General features: G+C 36.7%; 4 protein-coding genes and 1 long non-coding RNA gene across 6 annotated transcripts; 4 read left to right on the top strand and 1 right to left on the bottom strand.

Moving 5' to 3' along the window:
* Positions 1-2,105: 2,105 nt before the first annotated feature.
* LOC149926451 (uncharacterized) lies at positions 2,106-3,491 on the top strand. Its single transcript, XM_090159185.1, has 2 exons — positions 2,106-3,069; positions 3,323-3,491. Exons 1-2 carry the CDS (start codon positions 2,168-2,170, stop codon positions 3,450-3,452), a joined length of 1,032 nt encoding a protein of 343 aa, XP_090015311.1. The 5' UTR covers positions 2,106-2,167; the 3' UTR covers positions 3,453-3,491.
* A 6,813-nt stretch (positions 3,492-10,304) lies between these two features.
* On the top strand, positions 10,305-10,659 carry LOC149926452 (uncharacterized). Its single transcript, XR_016473869.1, has 2 exons — positions 10,305-10,438; positions 10,508-10,659. It is a non-coding gene; the product is annotated as an uncharacterized LOC149926452 (long non-coding RNA).
* A 312-nt stretch (positions 10,660-10,971) lies between these two features.
* gcl (germ cell-less) lies at positions 10,972-15,314 on the top strand. Of its 2 annotated transcripts, none has more exons than XM_090159089.1 (12): positions 10,972-11,256; positions 11,323-11,446; positions 12,099-12,195; positions 12,770-12,914; positions 12,982-13,204; positions 13,699-13,786; positions 13,844-13,987; positions 14,049-14,118; positions 14,399-14,474; positions 14,531-14,592; positions 14,709-14,886; positions 14,948-15,314. In XM_090159089.1, exons 1-12 carry the CDS (start codon positions 11,132-11,134, stop codon positions 15,062-15,064), a joined length of 1,449 nt encoding a protein of 482 aa, XP_090015215.1. In that variant the 5' UTR covers positions 10,972-11,131; the 3' UTR covers positions 15,065-15,314. The 2 variants fall into 2 exon arrangements, with proteins under 2 accessions (XP_090015215.1, XP_090015216.1); XM_090159090.1 differs by having other exon boundaries at positions 14,558-14,592.
* Positions 11,440-11,920, bottom strand: LOC149926454 (prokineticin Bv8-like). The gene is made up of 3 exons (XM_090159091.1): positions 11,842-11,920; positions 11,684-11,780; positions 11,440-11,619 (listed from the first exon to the last, which is right to left on the bottom strand). The coding sequence occupies exons 1-3, from the start codon at positions 11,893-11,895 to the stop codon at positions 11,477-11,479; spliced, it is 294 nt and encodes a 97-aa protein (XP_090015217.1). The 5' UTR covers positions 11,896-11,920; the 3' UTR covers positions 11,440-11,476.
* A 1,359-nt stretch (positions 15,315-16,673) lies between the features above and the next one.
* Positions 16,674-23,066, top strand: LOC149926455 (uncharacterized). Its single transcript, XM_090158626.1, has 9 exons — positions 16,674-16,719; positions 16,777-16,976; positions 18,388-18,563; positions 19,702-19,910; positions 19,968-20,147; positions 21,051-21,235; positions 21,304-21,440; positions 21,507-21,638; positions 21,704-23,066. Exons 1-9 carry the CDS (start codon positions 16,674-16,676, stop codon positions 21,822-21,824), a joined length of 1,386 nt encoding a protein of 461 aa, XP_090014752.1. The 3' UTR covers positions 21,825-23,066.
* Positions 23,067-23,797: the final 731 nt, after the last annotated feature.

Raw genomic sequence — 23,797 nt, forward strand, 5'->3', positions numbered from 1 at the left:
TTATATGTCATGTAAAAATAATGAAGTATTAAAAAATACCGATTAGAAAAAGAACTTACAAACTTAAATGTCACTGTCAACTTTGAAATGAGTGATCTACATACAGAGGCAACTACAGAGTATCCAATTGTCAGACAGACTTCTAACTCACGGTTATTATTACGTTAGTAGCCGCCGGACTCAGGAAAGCAAAATAAGTATTTGGATAATACTAATACCATAAGCCTATCAACCCTAAGTTTGAATCGAAAGGCAGTGTTGGTTCAAGCAAACGACTGGCGAAAGTACAGCGCTAAATCCACCCGGTGGCGGAAAAGAGAAACGTAACGCGTCCCGCAATGCATGATGCCAGCTGCTTTGGTAAGAGAGAGGTGCGTAGAGAGAGAGAAAGGGGGAAGGAAGAAGCTTCAATTTATCTCTACCAGGTGCCGATACTATCGCCTGATTTCTTCTTTTTCGCCCGTCCAGTGGTGGTTCAAAGGGCGCTATGCGCGTTTCAAACTTAGAGGTACTAGGCTTATGCTAATACGGATGTATTCATATTTGTTTTATAATTTTCGAGTTTTAGTGAAATATTATGATTGCTCGAACCTTTTTGACCATAGGGGGAGCTATGTTTGGCACTTTAGGGGCGCGCCCCCGATCGCCCTTATGGCCAGTCCGGGCCTGAACATACGATACAAACTCACAAATTGCACGTACACACAGAATATACCCCAAGGCGTAAAATAGTGGGCAGTTCTGGAATTTTTGGGCCGTTCTAAAACTTGAAATTCTAAAATCGAATTTGGGCAGTGCTATTTATCGTGAATTTATAAAAAAATTAAAATTGTACGGTTAGTAACCTGATTTTTGTATAATAATTGTACCTACTACCTTTTATCTAACGAAGTTGTTAAAAAATAAAATAATTCCAAGGTTCCAACTGCTCACTCGCCGTTATTTCTTTTGGACAGTTCTAAAAAATCCTTATTTTAGCCCCTGCTAAACCCAATGGAAGAAAGAACAGTTTTTGAAAAACACCTTTTCCACAATTTCAAGAAAGTGCGAACGCGGGTTTTATTACACTTTGCCCTGGTACTACAAACGCGGTCGCAGCGAACGCGAACAACAGACACGGTGATTGTAAAACCTCTATGTTCCCTAGGAGAGGTAAAAAGAGAATACTGAGATAACACTGGTCTCACAGTCAGTGAAATATACATGTATACAATAACTGCATTCAGTGAAATTAAAAAAACGCCATTAGTGATGAACAAAGCTGATAATTTTCATGTATGTAGAGGTCGGCAGTCGATTAATTTTTATCCATGAATAAAATAAGCTCGGCTATATTTAAATAATATTTATTTAAATAACCAATAGTTGAATAAAAATTCTAAAATGTTTAAATAATCGAAAGTGAATAAGCCTATTATTTAAATAAAACAAACAATTATTTAAATAAATATCATTTTTATTCAAATAAATGCTTGGTTGCGTAAGAAACATAATTAAATAAGTTAAAATGATATTCTTTTTACCAACGTTTTTTAAATAAATCGGAAAATTTGTGGATAATGAATAAACAATTCCGAACACTACATGTATGGCTTTTATTTTTATCAACAAAAATTTCGTTCCATATAACAGGGGCGGATCCATAGGGGGGGCGATGGAGGCGATCGCCCCCCCCCCCTTAGAATACTTGAAAAAACATAACAATTTTTGAAGTTATTGAAATATATTTATTTGGTGAAAGACAATTTATAACACAAATTCTAGTTGTAGAGCTCCACGTTACATTTTCACGCTCCATATAGGCTTCGAGCTTAGAAACGATAGCGCCATCAACTTTAATACCTGCCAACTAAAATTGTGAAGAAATAGCAGACGACTTTTGAATGCCCATGATCGCCCCTCCTTACTTGATGGCCTGGATCCGCTCCTGCCATATCCAGTGTGACAAAACCAGTTTTTTACAATTCTGACCTTTGCGTTTAAGCAAGGGCAATATATTCATTGTTTACGTATCCGTTTTGACTTCTGACCTATTAGCCCTTACATTATTTGCAGATAAAATAAAATGCCTATTTAAGATTAAAAAAAACTCAGTATTCCTGGGTTTAAAAGTTCATCCCGAATATGAAATTAAGCGTATTGTACCAGCTCAATCTGACCATTAATTATGTTTCCGTCAGTTGTTTTTGTGATTTTTCTCTCGGGTAACCTCGCCGCCTCCCAGTCTTATCCCCAAAATGAAACCAAGGACTTGGGCGACTTGACCATACGTAACATACGATTACGTATAATTCTTGACAGTATCAGGGCCTACGTAAATCAGCAAGCACACCCTTCCAACGACAAATTCGATCTTCTTCTGGACGAACAGGTGCGACACGCGAACAAAACGGCTGGTCAACTGAACAAAATGTACGAGGCCGAACTGAAGGGAACCAGGGATCGGACACCCAAAGAAGCCACGGATCTAATCGTGGACACCTATTCCAAATCCTTGCAGAGGTTTCTGAACCCGGCCGTAGCCCTCGAACGGAAAGTTTGGCGAACTACCACCGAGAAACCCACCACATCCACGGAAGATTCCATCGTCAAATCGCTCCGGGATTACTGGAAGACAGTAGAAGAGGAACGATTTAAGGTCGAAGACGCCCAAGAACCAACGTTAGAAACAATAGATGGCAACCAGAATTTAGAAACGATAGTTATGGAAGCCAGAAGGAACGCGCCGCAAATGCGAGAAATAAATGAAAGTTTGGGGCCCAGTTTAATGATTCCCCAACAAGGCGTTATTCCCGACAATTTGACTCCATTTCAGCACCGCAGCCCGAAGGAATTAAAAGAGATGCTCAAATTTATTATTATGGACGAATTCAAAATGCTGGAAACGACGGAAAATTTGTCTGAAAGTACCAACTTGGACCACTTTCTAAAGATTTTGGAAAATACAACTATCAGCGAACTTCTAATTAATCTCGGGGAAGATTGTTTGTCAATGATGTTGTGCAACGCCGGCGCAGATCCGGGTTCGATGGGGTCGTTTGGAGCATGGGCGGTTGAAAGATTCGATGGGTAAATTAGCCACGTTCACACCAGACCTTTTAAAAACTGTTTCGAAAGCACAAATTGTAAAATTTTACTGTCGAATGTATTTATCGTATGGCTATTAATACAGTTGACACCAAAAATGTAAAATTTTAGCTTTCGAAACCGTTTTAAAACGGTTCCAAAGTGTCTAGTGTGAATACGGCTTTAATGTTTTAAATCCAACAGTTATTTGGTTTGTAACAGTTTCTAATAATTGGTTTTCTACATCCCGTTTTAGTAAACAACAACGAATGGTCTCGTACATCCATCCAAAGTTAACTTCGGCCTATCTGGATGGCCAGCGACAGATGGGAAATTTTATGCAATATTGTGCGAAAAAGTTTAATAAATGCAACTTGAGATTATAATTAATAATAATAATAATAATAATAATGGCAATGTAAATACTATACAAAATAAACCCGATTTTAATTTTAAATTTGATTACTTTATCGATATAGACATAAGGGTGGATCCTTTCACGATGGTAACGCCATTAGAGGTAGATTTAAAAAAAACGCGCTAACAGTCTTAAAACGTGAAAAGTATCTCAAAAACCAAAAAAGTATTTTTATTCTATTAAAGGCAAATTTTCTTGTGTTGAACAGAAATCGGTATTTTAACCAGTGTTTAAATGGTTTTAAAAGTATTTATTGCTAATGAAGTTATCGAATTTCGAACGAAAACTGGATATTAATTGTTTACAGCAGGGAGTTATTTAACTTATAAGATTTTAGCATATTTTAGAGATACACATTTATTTAAGATCGTCCATTTGGAAAACCCTGGTTTACGGAATAAGGGACCTGTTTTCTGGTTAAAAAAATCTAAAGCCGCCTTAAATTAATTAAAACCACAAACGATAGCCGTTAACGAATCACAAGTATTTGAAACGAAATAATTACAAAACCGGTCTTGCCCAGGGTCCAATTGATTAAAGATATTGCCCACAATTTAATTATTTATAACATAAGTAACATAATAAAAATGAGTATGACCAGGGCCGGATTAAGACTTTATGGGGCCCTAGGCCCAAGTTAATTTTGGTGCCCCTTTCAATAGCGAGCTAGGCTCTTCCTCAATTTATAATTGATAAATGGAAGGAAAATTAATTTTTCTGCCAGATTTAGTATGTCGTCAGGGTCTAGACGGTAGTCCGTCAGAGACAGGGACGTACCTTTGGGGGGGGGACAGGGGGGAGGCTCCCCCCCTCAAAGTTTTGTAGAGTTGGCAAATCGAGGTGGACTTGGCAAAATGAATATTATGAAACATGTTAGTTAATTAAAAAAAACTCCTAATTATTATTCCTAAATCGATAGTAAACAAATCATTTAGAATTTCCCAGCAATTGACTTCCCTAAAGTCATTAACTATGTTTGAGATTTCTATTTAGTTGCTTCTCCTTATGTATAACTTTCAAGACCTGATTTCTACGCTAGGCAGCTAGTGTGTCGGAACTTTAGTTCAGCCTTGTGGTAAAACCTTTTTAAATAGTCATTTTTCCTACAGCACCTTATAAAATTGAAAGGCAGATAGACGCGTGATAGAGAATATCGGTTGTTCGTTATTATTTCAGTGTTCATTTTCTACGTTAAATTTGGCTATCTGTATAAAATTTATAAAAATAGTTTTAATTTCTATAGGAGATGTTGTAGTTTTTTTAAGGAAAATTAGGTAAGTCGTGAATATTATAGTGATATTCTTTAGGAAAGTGAAAATTTCACAAGCCAATATTCCTAAAGTTGCGTTGGATAAAGATAACGTGTGATCATATGGTGTGATACAGTGTCGGTTGTTCTTACGTTAATATTTCAGTAATAAGTGTTTGAATACACCAATTCGCATATTACATGCAGGGAAACAAACCTATAGAAACCGCCATCAAATATAAAATTTTAATTTTGTATTTCTACACTAGATGACACCAGCGTGGATATTTTGGCGCAAAATTTTAAAAAAATTAAATTTTTATATTTATTATATAATTTAAGTGCTATTTCAAGCTGAAAGTTTATATAAAATATTTTAGTAAATATAGTTATACAAAATTTCAGGTTTTAAATAACCACAATTTAAATTAGACTTTCGCGGATATTATCATTTTTGTTATTTCGAATTGTAAACTGATGGCGCCATCTAGTAGATTATTAAAAATGTACACACAATGGCAGTACCCCTGTAAAAGGTTCTTCTTCATTCTTATATGCATATTAGTCTATTGTTTATGTTATATTTCGGTATGAATAATTCCAGTTATTCGCGTATCTCCTTTATATATAAAGAGAGTACGCAAATGCTTCACTCAATATAACTAGAAGCCGAGCCGTTTTCGCCATTGAATTGGGAATAGTCCCGGTATGGAAGAAGTATAGAAGGAACTGCGGCCAGAATAGGAAAGCCTGTACCGAAAATGTTGTTGTCTTCCCCCATTTCAACCCCCTTTGGTTAGGGCACTCAGTCCTTAATGCGCATTCTTCGACGCGCACCACGTCAAGTCTAGTCAGCGACACTTTTTTGGGGAATTTTGCTGGGCGCGTTCATGTTGAGTTTACCCCCCTTAACCCCCATTCTCCATATCCTGGGACCAAAGACCCGAGCCTAGACCCCCAACCGGTAGTTCCAGGTAGTGGCCGACTAGCGGGCGGCCAAAAAGAGGGGTTGAAAAGACCGCGAAAAAGAGTGTCTTCCGTGTGTTTGTGTTGATCTTTACAAGGCGCAAAGGCCTAATTGATTTACATTTTTTTTAATAGTTTTAAGTGTAGTTTATAGATAATTATCTACAATGGTAAACTACACAAAATGTTGTTACACGGGTTTTAAAAATAGCAGTAAGATTTACAAAGAACCTTATATGAAGAACATTTTTAACATTCCCTAACCCAATATAAGAACCATTATAATTAAAAGTTAAATCAGCAATTTAATTTACCCCAAACTACCTAAGCCTTACACATGAAAAAAATATCCGTTAAAATTTTAAAAACTGTACGCAGTAGATGACCAAACAAATAAGTTGTAACTTACTAAAGAGCATTGAATACGGACATTCAGACCAATAACATAAGGTAGGATGCGCGTGAAGGTTGCGCAAACGAAACTTGATGCCCGGTAAAAGTATGGGGGGAATGAACAAATAGGGGAATTTCTAAAGCTTTTTGCGACAGGTTTTTTAACATGAGGCCGCCGTTCCTTCTCTACTTCTTCCATGGTCCCGGGACCCGCTAGAATGACATAGGCGCCAGCGTTGCCAATTCCTGAAACTCAAATTATCGTACCAGAACCAAAATATTCTCAAATTCCGAAGTTAATTATCGTACGCCTGAAAACTGGCGGTAAATTTGAATTGTGTGTGAAATACTGACGTTAAACTTGTGAAATCAAAACTTTTTAATAACATTTAAAGTTTAAAAGATTTAAATCTTATGTTTAACATCTAAAACTATCCTACATTATCGTACGCGCAAGCTGAATTATCGAAAAATGCGTACTATATAGTACGTCATTGAAAATATCTTGCGTCCCAAAAATTCTCTCGAAATTATCGACGTGTACGATAATTATAATAATAGGCGCGTTCGGTAGTCGTGGTTTCGCGAAACAAATTCTGAAATTGTCAGTCGGCGCACTCTATCATTATACGGGTGGCGCTATCTATAACTTCCAAAGTACACTAGTACCATTAATTCAATTGTATAGTATATAGTTCCCGCCGCTAACAGCGGATGGCGCCACCGATTATAATTTTAATGAAACATTTAAATTGAAATCTACCGTAACAATCCAAACTTAGACGACTTGACAAACTTTGGGTTTTACTTGGCAAATTTCACTTACCTCCCCCCCCCCCAAAACATACTCTCTTCGGTACGCCCCTGGTCAGAGAATGTGACAATCAAACGTTTTTGGTTCATAGGGGTGGACGCATTTACTAAAATTACTCCGGAAAATATTTTGTGAAAAGGAAATGATTAAAGTTTTGTAATTTTATTTTTTTCGAAGCCTGTTGGTTCCCTTGGTAAAACCGCCGATGTTAGGCCATTTACTTTTAAGCATCCGTAGCAAGAAAGTCTTGCCAGCAGCCTCATTCCAAGTTTATTAGTGAGCTTGGGCCCCCCTTGAAAAAAAAGCGATTGGCGCTACTGGTCTCCATGGAAACCGGTATGGATCAAAAATTCAAACCATTTTGCGCGTATACACTCTTTTTCGCGGTCTTTTCGACCCCTCTTTTGGGCTGCCCGCTAGTCGGCCATTACTTGGAACCACCGGTGGGGGGTCTAGGCTCGGGTCTTTGGTCCCAGGATATGGAGAATGGGGGTTAAGGGGGGTAAAATCAACATGAACGCGCCCAGCAAAATTCCCAAAAAAAGAGTGTTAAAATAGGTAGCCATTTTATTGGTAATCTCATCGAAGCGACAAAACGTAGGAAAATTAGAATTATGCTTTAAAATTTTTAAATTAAGATTGTTATACGAAAAGAAGTTGGCCAAGTTTATCAAATTAGGCCTTTGTGGTGATCCCTTGTACAATTGACGGATTTTGAAATGACGTTTTAGCGCGCGACACTACAGGTATATGTCTTGGGCACACAGCCTTCTTTGCGTGCTTTTTTGACCATAACATGTAGAGGTATTTTAACGCGCAAAATGAATTTTAAAAGCCGTCAATTACCTTCGGTATCGAATAAAATGACAATATTCGGTCTCTCTTCCTAATTGAACTTCTCGAACAATTTTGAACAAGGCAGTTAACCATTCTTAACGTGAAACTAAATTCCTAATCATTTGAAAATAATTAAAATCCGCAAACAGACGACTGAAACTGTTAACCCTCGTGTTTGACTATGAAATCTACACCAGCAAAACGGCGGTATTGTACCGTTCATTTTTGCTCAAATTACATATTTATTCTTGGTGCATATATCTATACTAGGAAATGCATCATTAATGACGTATGGATGCATAGTTCGGTGGTAATGCCGTGTACTGTACGCATCCGCTATTTGGTGGGAAATTCGCGAGCGAGTATCAACCATAGAAATATAAATGAGACTAGAAGCACGATTAGATTATGGTGAGATGTACGAGTTAGAAGGCTGCCATGAGAGTGGAATCGCTATTATTCTTTGATGGAGCACGCCATCTATTTTAAAAAAAAATTAAAGTTTCAATTTTTTTTAATAGATGGCGCACTTCTGCGTGGATTATTAGCGATTCCACTCTCATGGCAGTCTTCTAACTTGCCCATTTTCCTTGAGATTGAGGAATGGTGAAGTGGTTCTAGTCTCATTTCTATTTCTATGGTATCAACAAATGTACCGCCATCTATTGGATTTAAAAATAACTATCAAAATGGTACTTTTTCATAACAAAGAGAAGCTGAGGTATGACGTCAAAGTACTATCCTCGTCTAACCCAATGGTGTATTTTTCTCTACGAACCTTGCGTCTAACCATGGTCTAACTGCACATGTGAAAGATTGAAAATTTGAAACTCGCTTAAAGGGCCACACCAGCGTTCGAATTTGACCTGTTTCAAGCGTTAGTGTCCATAATATGATTCCTCGTATTTGCTACCACGTGTTAAATTCGGGCCTAATTTTTCAAACACCGGCGTGACCCTTTTAAACGCGTCGAGTCTGAAAAGATATGAAAAACCAACAATCTTGTGGCCAATTTCATTGTACATAAGTTAAAAGGAACCACCTATGGACTGCATTGTAAAGGATGATAAAATTAGCGAATAAGTAGATTAGTCCATTATGAAAAAGGGATAATAAAGCTAAATCCTAAACAAATTTGAAGAAATTTAAAAACTTACTAATAGCTCGTACCGATAGGTCTTCGAGCGAACAAAAAAACGCGAAACTCGGACCAAATAGATCTTCGAGTGAAAAACTAAATTAAATTAAATAAAATAGCCAGAAATTCCAACGGTTTATTATTATCCCTTTTTCATAATGGACTAATCTACTTATTCGCTAATTTTATCATTGTACATATTCCAATTAGAAAAATTAAGATGAAAAATATTGTTAAAATTTAAAATAGAGTTTTATAATTTAAAAAAAACTCGCTTTAATTTCAAATTGAGAAGCTTGTTTGTTCACTTCTGCATCACTTCGAAAAACCTTATAATCCCAAACCCTCAATACCACCGAATATCGCGTTTCTAAGAATAATAACATAATTTTATAATCATTAATTAATGTTTCACATAATTATGTTAATATGTGAAAATTATTTGCCCGCCCCAATTAAGCTGAAAAGTCCTTGACTCCTTGGTCAAAATTTTCCATAAGTATTTATCTATTGTTATGACAGTTTCTGTATAGCCACGGAAAAGCCCCTTAAATTCCAGAACAGCTGCAGGTGTTCAATTGCCCCCCTCCCCCTTGTACTAGGCGCTGTAACCGGGCCGGTAAGGGGAGGGAGGGAGGGGGTGGGGCAAGCATGGGGCCCTTAAAAGCAGGGTCTTCTTCGCAATTCTTCACGTTTCCTGCAAAACCAACAAGCGTACAAGATGTTCTACTCAGCTCTCTTCGCTACCATTGTTGTCATTAGGATCTTCACAGGAAGCGTCTTGGCTTTTCCGCTCGCAAACAACAACACCTTCGGAGATATCATCCAAATTAACCCGATATCACCAGACTTTCATCAGGACAGCGTTATAAAGAGGCCCGTGACCATCGCTAGGGTTGATCTCTACAACCCTGCCTCCGAGAATGACTACGATCAAGAGGATTTCTACCAGCAAATAGACCGGATTGTGGACGACCAAGTCCGCCAAGCCAACGAGGCTGCCGTCAAACTTCGTGGAATCTTCAGAGCCGGTGATCCGAGACGAAACGTAAGCCTGACGCCGCAACAAGCCATCAATCTTATCGCCGATTCCTACGCCAAGTCGCTGAGGGACACTTGGGACACGGAGGAGAGAGACATAGAAACCTACTTACTAAGCGATTTGATGGAGGTAATGAGAATGTTATTCGGCTTAGATTACGCCGAAGCTCCCATCAGCCAATCACCAACCCCGTGTCTACATTCGAAAGGAATCTCTGCCAAAGCCATTGAACTTCGTGAAACGGAGGAACAGATAAACAAACTGGAATCGTTGAGAGAAGCCTACCGTGTGGAGCTCCAAGAGTGGGTGAAACTTTTGAGTATGGATGACGCGGAAATTAGCAACATCGACTCAACCAACGTTGGAAATAGAGTAAAAATTTCCAAAAATACGACCATCGACGAACTTCTAATTAAACTAGGGGAAAATTGTATGTCAGTCATGCTTTGCCACGCTGGAGCTGATCCTGAGTCAATGGGGTCATTTGGACCATGGGCCGTGCAGAATTTTAACGGGTAAGTTCAGTTTTATTTTAATTTTCGTGAAAAGTGTTTAATTAACGCCATCTTTAACGCAAATTTCAGTCGACGCTGGAGGTTTTTTTACCCGGACCTGGCCGCCGCTTATTTTGAGGGACAGAATCGAATGCTTTACAGAGATCACGAGCGATACTGCGCCAAGAGGTTTCCCAATTGTAGTTTAACTCACACGGTTCACTCTTAATTATAATTAATGTATCCTGTAAAACTGAAGTACAAACGCGCGCTTTTTATATGATTTTAAAATGTGACTTCATTCTGTAAATCTTTGTATAATTTTAATTGCAATAAACTTATTTTATAACATTTTAATAAACCTTAATTATCATTTTTCTACAACTATATGAAATAAGCTCTTCTTTCCTTCACGAATTTAATCATTAAAAGGGTCGTGATGGAAAACAATTTTAAAATTAGCGGGTAAGATTTAAGCTTGAGGGGAAATATAGAAACAACAGCGCCATCTATTGCAAAAAACGAGAGTTTTTATCTGTCAACAAAACCATTTATCAGCTGGGGTACGTCGATTACTAAATTTTCCTCGAGTGGATTAATTTAATGCGAAAATGTTTACAATAGTCTCGTGCGATTCCATCATCTGATAACTAAAAGTATTTTGAAATTTTCTATTTATGAGTTGAGAGTGGTTTATGTATTAAATTGAGAAAAATGGGCAGTGCACTAAGTAACTTTAGGGAAAGCGCCCATGCTAGTCTACTAGGAAGTGTTTCTAGAGGCATGAAAAGGAAAGCGGAAACATATCCAGTAGATTCAGGGGTACCAACACTTAAAAGGTAGGTCAATGACCTCTTAGTACAAATGAAAATAATTCTAAATTAACAAAAAGTATTACAATGCAGAAAACGATTGATGACAACGTCACAATACATTTATAACGCTTTATTCGAACAAGGTTTAAACAGCGATGTTACAATAGTGGCTTTAGGTACCGAATGGAAACTACACAAAATTTATCTGTCCCAGGTGAAAAATTAGAATAAACCATGGTATAAATCAAGGTTCCAAGAATTTGCATTGTCCAGTACCAAAAAACCAATTCCCAATAGGTTTGCACAATAAACCAGATTTACACGGACAAAATACGTTTCCCAAAGTATTGCAGATATCTTTTTCCTCTCCTAATGGGATGCAAGTCCCTGTTTTGATTGATATTTAAATATTTACCAGTACACATTTTATGAATTTAAATGAATTCCTTACAATTGATGCGAGAACCCATAGGAAACTTGAATAAAGAGACGGCTGCGCAACACTGATTCTGTTCACAATCACTATCTTTAGAACAGTCATGATCACACTAAAAAAAATTAATATTTATAAACTATAAGCTATTAATCGCATATTAAATTTTTAAATACCTTTGTGAGAGTAGCATATAATGCTACAGTTAGCAAAATTAATATTTTCATCATGTTTAGATGTCTGTCAGTCAATTGTCTAAATTAATTTCTGAGCTAAATGATTATCAAAACAGCTGGATTTTTTCCCAGCCCCTGTTCCTATCATAACCAAATCTAAACTTTTTGTAATGGCCAGATTGGGGAACCTTGATTTAGAATTGAAATTGCAATATTGAATGTGACAGCTGTGATAAAAATGTATTTTTACCACCCAGTCCCGATACTTTAACAGTATGTTTAGTGGTGCTTGGAAAGAAGTCGATGAAGATGTTGTACATGTGGGTATTGAAGATCCCAATGTAACCATTGATGGTAGGTTTAAAAACCTGTTTAATAATAATTATTTAATAATACAGGGTTGCCACATGTCAGGGAATTTAAAAATGGGCCTAAAAAGCCAGGGAAAGGTCCGGGAATTTTAAGAATTAGAAAAATTCAAGGAAAAGACAGGGAATTAAATTTTATCTTGACACTTTTTTAAGGTAATTTTACTCTAGATCTTGACAAATTCTATGATTATCATTTATTTCCTGGAAAGTTTAGCTATTTTTTTCAACATTGCGATAACCTTTTTACTGAAATATAAGGCCATTTAAATTTATTAACTTCTGATAAAAGTAAAATATAAAATAAAAATATTGGTCTAAAAAAGTCTGGGAAAATCTATTTAAAATGGTCAGGGAATAGTCAGTTAATTTTAATATCAAAGTTTTGTGGCAACTTTAATGTTACGATCCTAATATTTTTGGTTCAACTTTCTAAATCACCAATTTCAATCTACACAGTACATTTTTTTTTTTAAATATCTACAATGACTTTTATTAAATTTGGACCAACTTTGCCACTCAAAAATGAAATAAAACTACAATATAAATTTTAATTTTAGCTCTACACACGGTATTTGGGTCTTTATATCAAGATGAAATTGTTCTTGATGCTTCGGAAATTATTCCCGTTATGGCAGCTGCTACTTTATTTCAACTAGATGGTTTAATAGAACAATGTGGAGAGATTATGATTGAAACTATAAGGTATACTTCAAAATAAACACCTCTTTTTTTTTAAATGATTTTTGAATTACCGCTATTTTCAATGCAGTGTTACCAATGTTCTAAAGTATAATGAAGTGGCGAGGCAATATGGAATTTCCACCCTGCAACAGAAAACGTTTGATTGGCTATTGAGGAACTTAACAATAAGTGTAAATGAATCACCTGAGTGCCTTAAATTAATTAGTATCGAAACTATGAAAGACCTCGTCGCAGCCCCGTTATTGGTTGTTGTTCAGACTGAATTTTCTCTGTATATTTTATTAAAAATGGTAAAAGAGTTACTAAACCTATCTAATAGCGTTTTCCATTTGAGTGCTCGAAATCACCTGGTCAACATTTTGGTTCAATTTGCGTATTTGATTTAGAGCTCTTAAGCGCTTAAAACCAATCTGCTGATTTCGACATGTCAATAGATTGATATTGTTCTCAGAGCAATTTCGTTTTGCATGTCCATACAAATTTATTCCACTCGAGAATAAAGGGCTTTCTTTCAGTCAGAGTGAGATCAGTGTTCAAAATGGACTTATTCACGAACAGGAACGTGTTTAATTTCAAAGCTTCCGATTATTCTGAAAAATGGGAGCTGTGCATTAAAAAATATTCTTTACGAACCATAACGATATGAGGAAAAACTTTTATGAAACGGAACAGCGTTCCGGTCCATTTCGAGCACTGAGTGAGAACAGTTTTGAAGTTAATCTCGGGGAGTCAAATGGAAAACGCTATTAAATATTTAAATTATTAAAAAATGTATCCTTTGAAGTGGGTATTCTTGCGAGAAAATCCATCGTGGGATGGAGAAATGAAAGACTGTTTAATGGAAGCTCATAATTATTTACAACTCAAAATGAGTATGTATTTAAAAATGAACGTTAATATGTATTTAAGTTATTTTCTCCTTTTTTTAGAAGACAAGCAGAAACCAAGTTCTTACTTAAATACGGAGGAGGGGGAGAAATACGTGTGCGTTTTTCGAACGCTGCGTCTACAACATTTAGTCATGCATCATTTGGATGTTGAGCAAATCGAGAGTGACAGAATCATTCCGCCTTGTATAATTATTTTATTTTAAATTCTAATTAACATTTCATAATTATATTTGAATGATTTTAGCCTGGTTTCAACCAATATTTCGAGATCATTGGTTTAGAATGTTAAGAGTTAACCAAGGAGTTGATAAGGGGTAAAAAATAATGATTATTTTAAATTAAAAAGGCAAAATATCAAAACATCAATGCATGTTCGATTATTTTAATTTATTTTTTTTTGGATAAGAAAATAGCACTAGAATACGTAAATTTTGGTAAATTTTCAAAAATTAATATCTCTGGGGATTTATATTTCTGCAAAATAATTTTGACACAGAAATGTTCAGTATCGTCTAAAGTATCAAAAATCTGACATGCGTTGGTGTGTTGATATTCACCCATTAAAAATATATTAATATTTTAAATTTATTTTAGACCGAAACAAGTTTCGGAGTCTGATTTTGAAACTCAATGCGTTCGATGTGGTCGAGCATTAATCACTGATAGTCAGGTTATTATTTAATCTACAAATTAATTATTTCTAAAAATTCATGAATTTTTAATTAGCATGTATGGTTATGGACCGGTTATCAGTTTGGTCAGGACTTAGTTGTGAGCTTTGCAAACAGGTTAGTATTTGCGGTACTTCTGGTTTTTGCTTAGCTATCTTACCGAAATTGTAAAGTTTGCACCATCCGTCTTAGCAGAAAACAATTTTATAGCGGTCTAATAATCTTTTATTCAGAAATCTTAGTCTGAGACGTAACACAAGAAATACGAATGACCACCAATTGCCAGCCTCAAATCAACACGTAAAAAGGCATATTATGTATCGATTTAATGTGTATTCTCTCAATGGTGACGGGAACACGGTATATTTTAATTCATCCGGCCTCAAATCTATAACTCTGGGGAAAAATGAGGTATTTACGTTATTATTAAAAAGCAGTTTTAGTTTGTTGTTTAAATTTCTACTTTTTATAGGAAGTAAAAATATTGTCGATTGAGAAGGACGTGAAATTCCCCATTCTTATAAGTGCCAATTTTTTAATGACAACCCCATTACATTGCGCTCCCGAAAATGACAATATCTCGAGATGATTTAAAACTTTATTTGAGACTGATTTTTTTTATTTTGCAAAAATTGCATTTTTTTTAGACTGTTGTGATATTTTGTATTTCTTCATTATGTGTAATCTAGATATCATTATTTATAGCAGAGAATAACTAATAACGTAGCTATGATTTGAAAATTGATATAAGAAAAATTATTTAAATTAGTCCAGACATTTTGTAAATACTTCAGTGGCATAATTGTTTTTCTACAATAAATTTTACTCTTATTTTGTCATCTATTTCTTATTTTTACTTTGTGTGATCAAGAATGTATTTCATTATGCTTGTGGAGAATGACTATGTTGAATAGTGAGACGTTCGATAATGCTCCTTGGGATGCACAATAAAGTTCAACTTTAATAATAATCAGCTACGCTAATACCCAAGGCACCACCTTAGGACTAAGTCATCGAGCGACTTTTAAAGCCTTTTAATTCAGGTGGCTTATTGGATACCTCGTCATAACGTATATCACGGGAACAAAAAGGCTGATGCCTTGACCAGGCCGGGTTTAGTGGGCCAGAACCTGCTCTACCCATCCCTGTGGCCTGGTACATAGCCTGTTCTCCAAGTATATGTCGGATCGTCAACTCAAGCTTTGGCTTGAGATGGATGGTCAAAAAGCAGGCCAAAGAGTTCAACGCAGATCCTTCTAGGCAGAGAGCAAAAGAGTTACTCTCACTCTCTAAGACGAATATAAGATTGGTAACTGGCCTACTTACAGGCCATTGCCAACTTAACAGACACTTAAATATTATTAGAGTCAGTGATGACCCAATTTGTAGGGCTTGCCTAGATGAAGAGGAAACTGCCTCTCACATTCTTTGTAACTGTGATTAGTATGCGGCTGAAAGGTTTGAGCATCTCGGTATGCACCGGTTGGAGACGCATGACTTCTCCAAGCAGATTCTTAGCTTTGTGGCGGAAATAGGACTTTTTAATTTAAGTCACAGGTTGGTGGTTGCACATGATCTAGGGTCGAATTGTGCTGCTTGCCACCCCTTTCAATAATAATAATAAAAACGCTAATCAAAAACATTGGTGAGTAATCAATGCCTCAATTTTTTTACTATATGACTTTTTGCATTTCCGGTTGGAACATCATGTTGCCCATCAGAAAAACCAGCTAGAAGAGATGTTCTAACCAGTGGCGTAGCCGGGGGGGGGGGCACATGCCCCCGAAACGTATGGTCGTATGTACGAATATTTTTATTTTTCTACTTTTTTTTCAATGGCGTCCCCCCCCCCCCCGAAACAAAATCCTGGCTACGCCACTGGCTCTAACAGTAAGCTCCTGACCCTTATACAAATTCAAATCAATTGCGGTATCTCCTTACTTCCCTTAAACTCAATCGAATGTGATTGAAGCACATGACGGTTACGTTTTTATTTCCCCCCTCTTGTGCTGAGAAAAACTAGACCATGAAGTCCTCTGATCTTTTAAACATAGCCATTCTCCCTAAAAGTAGAAATTAATGCATTCTTGGTATGATAGCAAAAGAGGTCTTTGAACGATTTTTTTATCTTTGTTTCTAGATAACAGAAATATTAAGTGATAAGAAATTATAATAGTAAAGAATTAATAGTGAACAAAATGAACTTGAAAAGAACGCTGAGTCTGGGACAGCTTATTTTTAATGGTAAAATTACAAAGTTTAACCTTATTATAAGATTTAACTTAAATTTTGTATTTGTAGGTTATTATAAATGGGGAAGAGTATCTAGAAAGAACCCACTGCTATATCTGGGAATTCGTAAAGTTAATAAAGCTTGCCATTTCTCTACTGGTATTGTTGGTCTAGGCCCATCAAAAGTTAAACATGCTGTACACGACTCAAATTCATGGCTAAAAATATCATTTGATGATGGACATGATTTCAAGTTTCTATTTGCATGGGTAAGAAAAGAAATTCACCACTAGTAGGTAATTCATTAGCTAGTACCATTTAAAGGGAATAGAACCTCCAACGCGTTCTTTATGGAAGACCCCATCAATTTTCTTTATTCCCTTCACAATCAGCGATTATCAGCGCCGCAAGTGTGAAAAGCCATGGTAGGCAGCGGACAATATTGGAACCCTCGGAGGGTGACAGAAATACCAGAGGTTATATTCCCTTTAACTTTCTGAATTACAAATTAAAAAGCTTCCCTATACTCCTGATTTTATTCGATCCAAGTTTAGTTCAGTAATGTTTAAAATATGGCCAAGTCAAAATATCCTACTACCAAGAACGTGAATTACAATGCAGTTCGATTGCAAGTCCAATTGTCAGTGTCAAAAGAGGTTCGGACAGAAAATTTGCATTAAAACAATATGAAGTGTTATACTTATAGCTTTTATGTTCTTATGGTAGCACCATAAGTAACGTAAAGAAACTAAATATTACCATGAGTCTATAATTATGTTTCATAAGTGTTAGTATTGACATTGCATTTTAATGTTTTAAATGTCTGTAGATTTTAAGTTAGGTTTTAGGGAATTCGTTAAAAACGGGTGCACCATGCTATTAGTTTAAAGGGAGTAGGAACTTAATTGAAAATTCGTCTGCTAACACGCGCTACGACTTTTCACGTAACTAGCTCCGATCACCATGAGCTAATAATACACTAATAAAGGTATGAAAATCCCCAACATTAAATATTTGTGAATATTGCCCCCCCCCCCATATAAAATATGTCTGTGCATGGGCTTCCATGAACGCAACTATTTACTGTCTATAGATCTTAACAGAAATTGATTTGAAAATCTTCATCGGTTCATTGTGTAAATTGGCGCGTGCTTGCTCGGAAGGGATAATCTTATTGGCTAAGACAAATGCAGATAAATATTGCTAAGCCCACGTGATTCTATTTTATTATCAGAATAAATAATTACACGTGCGACGAAAAAATGGGCGATATCATCGAGATTCACGCGTTTTTAATTTAAAAACCCTTCCTTTTGACGGTTTTTATTTTGGAGCGAATAATTTATTTTGGCGTCTATTCCCTAATTTCAGTGTTGGTGATTTTGCTCAATTTATAAGTCACTAAATGACTTGGGGGGGGGGGGGGCCTTATTATTATTAACTACATACAATATGTGTTTAAACAGACATCGTGCGGATAAAATACTGTTTGAAGGGAATATAACCTCTGGTATGTCTATCGCCCTCCGAGGGTTCCAAAATTGTCCGCTGCCTCCCATGGCTTTTCACACCTGCGGCGCTGATAATCGCTAATTGTGAAGGGAATAAAGGAAATTAATGGGGTCTTCCATAAAGAACGCGTTGGAGGTTCCATTCCCTTTAACCTTATTCAAATTTTAGCTGAGGGACGAATGCAAATGTCCGTTGTGTTGGGACGCCAAGAGACGCTTCAAGAGGTCTAACTCGTGGTTACCGGACATTGACATCCAACCTAAATCAGTCGCTATAGCTTCAGACGGACAACTGGAAATAACATGGCCCAACCACGAACACAAGAGCATCTACAACCCAGAATGGTCAGGAGATCTTGTTCTACCAGAAAACTATACATGTATACACTTGGAATGTCTATAAGGATCCATAGAGTGTTGTCGTCTGAAACCCTGCGACGTCACCATTGTAATTTGCCTATTGATAAAAAACGGTAACTGTCATGGCGGCCACTATTAACACTACAGCTGTGACGTTACAAGTTTTCAAAATCGTATCAGACGACAACACTAGATCTATAGCCACCGTGCTGTGAAAACGGTTCAAGAATTAAATGGTTTGGGCTTAAACTACGTCGAGTATAAGACGTCACGCATGTTTTCAAAGAAACTGGACACCCACTCAGAAAATCGAGGGGCTCAACAGTTTCGAGCTTAGTAAATATAGCGCAATCTGCCTTAATAGCTGTAACCTAAATATGTGAAGATATAGCAGACGACTTTGGAATTTATCTCATTTTTCGTCGAACTTTCAGCTGTTACGCAGAGAGAATTTTGAACGAGCAGACAGCTTTCATATATAATAATCAGCTAGGCTAATACCCAAGGCACCACTGTCTTTAGGCCCAAGTCATCTACATCTAGCGACTATTAATGCCTTAAACAGGTAGCCGGGTTCCACTACTCGGGCGGTAGGCGGCGATACTTATGACAAAAATTTAAACCACGCACGAATCCTATTTTGAATCTCAAAAATGATTTCAGGAATCCAAAACTAATTTTGAGATTTCTGAGCACAATTTTCGTGTTGATATCTGGTTTTTTAGGCGGAATTCGAGCTTTTGGAACTGATTTTCGCACAGATTTCGAGATTTTTCAAGTTGATTTAAAGATTTCTAAAATCCTGATTAGTTCTTACGCTGAAGACCTTGTAGAATTTAGATGGTTTAGAAAGAGCACAGGACGTAAGTGACCTTCTATTCGAGAAAAGGCTTATGTCAACTAATAGCCAAGCAAAAATATATTCTGTAAACCGCACCCAAATCTATGAGAATCATCAGGGTCACCATTGTCTTCCTTCTTTCCAAGAGTAAACATGTATACTATCCTGGTTCTACCAATTTAATTATACCAGAAGTTTATAGTTAACCCTATACCTGCTTTAGAGCTTGGGGTAATAGTATAAAAGGTACAAAAATAAGTAAATGGCCGTCTACAAAAACAGGTTAATCGAAAGGGGTCGTCAAATGTCAGAGAAGAAACTACACGTCACCAGAGACACACGTCACAGGCCTAGTATGAAAGTATGGACTAAACCAGTGATAGAGGAAAACGAACTACCTAGAGAACCTTACGAAAATTTTATGAGCAATCAAATAGTCGCCATTGACTTTCTGCACTTATTTTACATGTACGGGTTCGGCATACTCTACAGTAAGATTGAACCAAAAGGCGATTTAAATCCCAGTTTTAACTGTTCCATCCTTATAGATACGCCCCTTGATAAGCAGTCCATAGTTAACTTTGCAAATCGCGTGGCCTACATCAGGGCATCTTCTTTCGGGACCGTATCGGAAGTCTTCGACGGACCAGAGTCATCCCTTCATCCAGCTTATTCTGGGGACGAAATCAAACTACACACAGATTTGACATACCGCGAGAAATCTCCGGGTAAACATTCCTAATTCTTGGAGAACTAAAGACGTCCTCACCCGAGCCTACATTTTGCGCAACATTGACGCGTTGCATTTTGGTTCACACGCTCTATGAAATGTTGATGAAATTTTGCAAGGTCGTAGGTTCGATTCCTGCCCAAGGTGATGTGATTTTTCTCAGTCACTCTGGTATGGAACAATACGCAGAGGTATTACTTGGTTTAAATAAAAACTTCAAATTATTAATTCCTGCGTAATATTAAAAATAAATTATCAATTACTCGTAATTCTTACAAAAATGCCTTTACTACTTCGAAATGTGTCTATTTACATTAATAAAAGGGGACAAGAATAAATATTGGGTTAGTTTTATCAAGAATGTATTTATTTAAACTCAGGGAGAATGAATATGTCGAGACTATCGACGGACACGTTGAGCCCCTAACCCCGTCACGCTAAGGGGGGGGGGGAGGAAAAAGGAGGCGGTCTTAGTTTTTGCGTCCTCGCAGCAGCGTTAATCACGTCGAAAAACGTAATTTTTAAGAACCAATGAGATTGCAGTATTATTTGATTTTATTAAAGCGGAGGAGCATACCGGGGGCTCCAACGGGTGGAATTGGAGAAACGCTAAAAATAATCTCGACATATTCATTCTCCCTGAGTATAAATAAATACATTCTTGGTTTTATTCAATGAAATAGATACCCACGAAAATTATTCAATTTAAATATTTGGCTCTAAGCCTCGGCCATAAAAACAGCCGTTCTTCAAAACATGGTCAACAGAAGCGTTTGGATGGAAACACGGAGCAACTCGGTTTGCATCTGGTGTTAAACAACAGTACTTTGTTTTGCAAAAATGATGGCTCGTGTGAATAGACTTTTAATATTAATGTGATGCTGACAACGTAATTATCTAGGTATACTTTGCATGCATTTCACTAAGGCGGCTGATCCCGAGACCAGTAAAGAACACGCTGGCGGCGAGACTACACTGGCCGATGGGTATCAAGCGGCCCAATGGGTTCAGAAACACAATCCGGTGGCATACCAGCTGCTAAGTACCATTCCAATTCCGTATTCCTACTTTGACCCTGTGACTGGTGTAAGATATGTCCTCCATTGACTTCGTGAAAAGAGTTTCCATTACAATATGAGCGTTAATTTATTAAGGTAACATATTCTTCCTATTGGCCAGTCATTGGATTGGATCCGTTGGGGGAACTTAACGAAATTCACTTCAGTAATTTTGCCAGGAGAACCTTGAATTTCGAACCAGAGCTAACCCTCGAAGTATATTCGGCACTAAAGTAAGTACTTTTAGCGAGTTAACAAGGATTTAAAATAAAAACGAACGCTGTTATTAAATTTTCCAGGTGCTTTTGTGACCGACTGGAAAATCCGGAATCTCAAATAAAGTTTTACCTACATTCTGGGGACCTTCTGGTCATCAACAATCGGCGCGTTCTTCACGCCCGGACGAGCTTCGACCCCAAAAAGGTTCAAAGGTAATTTATTGTACACGCTTAAACGCATTACTAAGAAGGAATATAAATTATTTCTGATTTTATAGACACATGAGAACTATTTATATGGATTTGGACGAAGTACTGGGTACCTATGACGCCGTTATTAAACACGAAAATAGAAAGGTTCTCCACAATTTAAACGTTCCTCCAAAAATATTTTGCTGAAGAATCGTCAACAACGAAATGCTACAGCTTTAGATGGAATATAACCTCAGGTATTTGGTTTGGAACACCAACGTTTCCAGCTCTGGCCGCTCTTGCCAATGCCGTTTTAAGGCACAGGCGAGCGAGGCAACTGCCTTGGGTCCCGCACCACAAGGACGCCCACACCACAAACTTTTCAGAAAAGATGGTTTTCAAAACTATACTAGATCCAGGATTGAGTGTGCATTTTACCATTTCTACGAGTAAAGTCTGCATAAAAACAACCTGAGAAAGGCATTCTTACAATGTTTTGTTTTTTGTCACTTGTACTATACATTTGGATATTTGAGTGGTTGCAACTCTGGTAGGGAGGGCCAACAGTGGCCCACACCACAAGTCTGCCTTGGGGCCCAAATTTGGTTAAAACGGCCCTGGCTCTTGCCTTGGCTTTAAAAATGTTTAGCGCCACTGTATAGGTAAATTTTTAAAAATTTAAGGGGTCTTCCATAAAGATTGCTTTGCAGGTTATATTCCCTTTCACAATGCTTATTTTTTCGCCGACGTTACTAAATATGGAACTACGTCCAAATAGAGTAATGCCATAAGTCTATAATATTTTCGATAAATATGTCTCTTTGGGAAAACCTTAGAGCTATTCAAATTTCCCTGTACAGCGGCGACAAACATTTTTAAAGTGAAGGTAAGAGCGGCCAGAGCTGCAAACGTTACTGTTCCACACCAAATACCTGAGGTTATATTCCTTTTAATTAGGAAGGCGTTGTCGAATTCTAAACGTGACCCAAACTTCAACGATGCCCATTAAAGAGTTTTTTATTGATTAATAGGAAGTGTCATACTTACGGAAAAATTATAGGCTTATGGTAATAGCACTTCAAATTTGGAACATAGCTGTCATTTTGGCGGAAATTTTTTTCTCTATGGAAAAAAGCATTGGTGACGTCGAGCCCAAGCTGAAACAAAACTAACAGAAAACGTCTTCCGTAATCAACTCCTTTTCAAAATATGTGAACGAGATCGGTAGGGGTCGCCATCTTTAGGTCACAAATGCTACTATATTTATTACAAAATGCTCATAGATAAATTAACTCGCTTCCCTCCTACAATTAACACGCCTAAATCAAGTTATTCAACCAAGTATATTAAGCTTAACAAAGCAACCTGGTTCAACGTTAACTATTTCAATGTAATGCAAATTTTACACACATTTATGTTAATCCCACCAAAAGAAATAAATCTAGAACTTTTCACCACTGTATTGTTTGATATATTTTCTTCCATTTATGAAGACTTACTACATATTCCTAAAATGTTTCTTAAAGAGAGTACCAGATTATTTGGTGTACGGCAGGGGATCGAATCCAATGTCTAATATTTTTTCAAGCCACGTCAAATACCAAATCGAATACTTAAATCGTCGAATAGTTTGGCCGAATATTTCCCATAGAAACAAACAGTGCCAGTTAACTGATCAAATATCAAATAGTGCTTCGAATAAAGTATAATTTTACGTATTTGGTTTAAAAATACAAATTTTATAATAAATTCTGACCTACCATTTAAATTTCTACAAAATTACAAAAAAATCATCAAATTACGCTTTTACATTAACAATGTTTTTTCAACATTTCTACAAGCTGATTTTGTTTTGGTTTTAGTTTTACTTTCCTGTTCTAGAAAATTTACAAGAAACACCAAGACTCCATCCAGGCGACCAAAAAGCTGTTGAAAAGGAGTCGAATTGTTGAAAAGAAATGTTTCAGATATTACATTAACTTAAAAGTCAGTGAAATACCAGTTTTGCAAACTATTTGAAATAGAAAATATTTTCTACTCCATTTTTCAAATATTCGATTATCTGATCGGGAAAACGAATATTGACGAATATTTTGAAGGACTATTCGATTTGGTATTCTATCGAATTATTTGGTGCCACCAAATATTTGGCACACCCCTAGTGTATGGGTTATGAGGTT

This window comes from Leiobunum rupestre, chromosome 9 (assembly GCF_980474605.1).
Source record: "Leiobunum rupestre chromosome 9, qqLeiRupe1.1.hap1, whole genome shotgun sequence".
Taxonomy (NCBI): domain Eukaryota; kingdom Metazoa; phylum Arthropoda; class Arachnida; order Opiliones; family Sclerosomatidae; genus Leiobunum; species Leiobunum rupestre.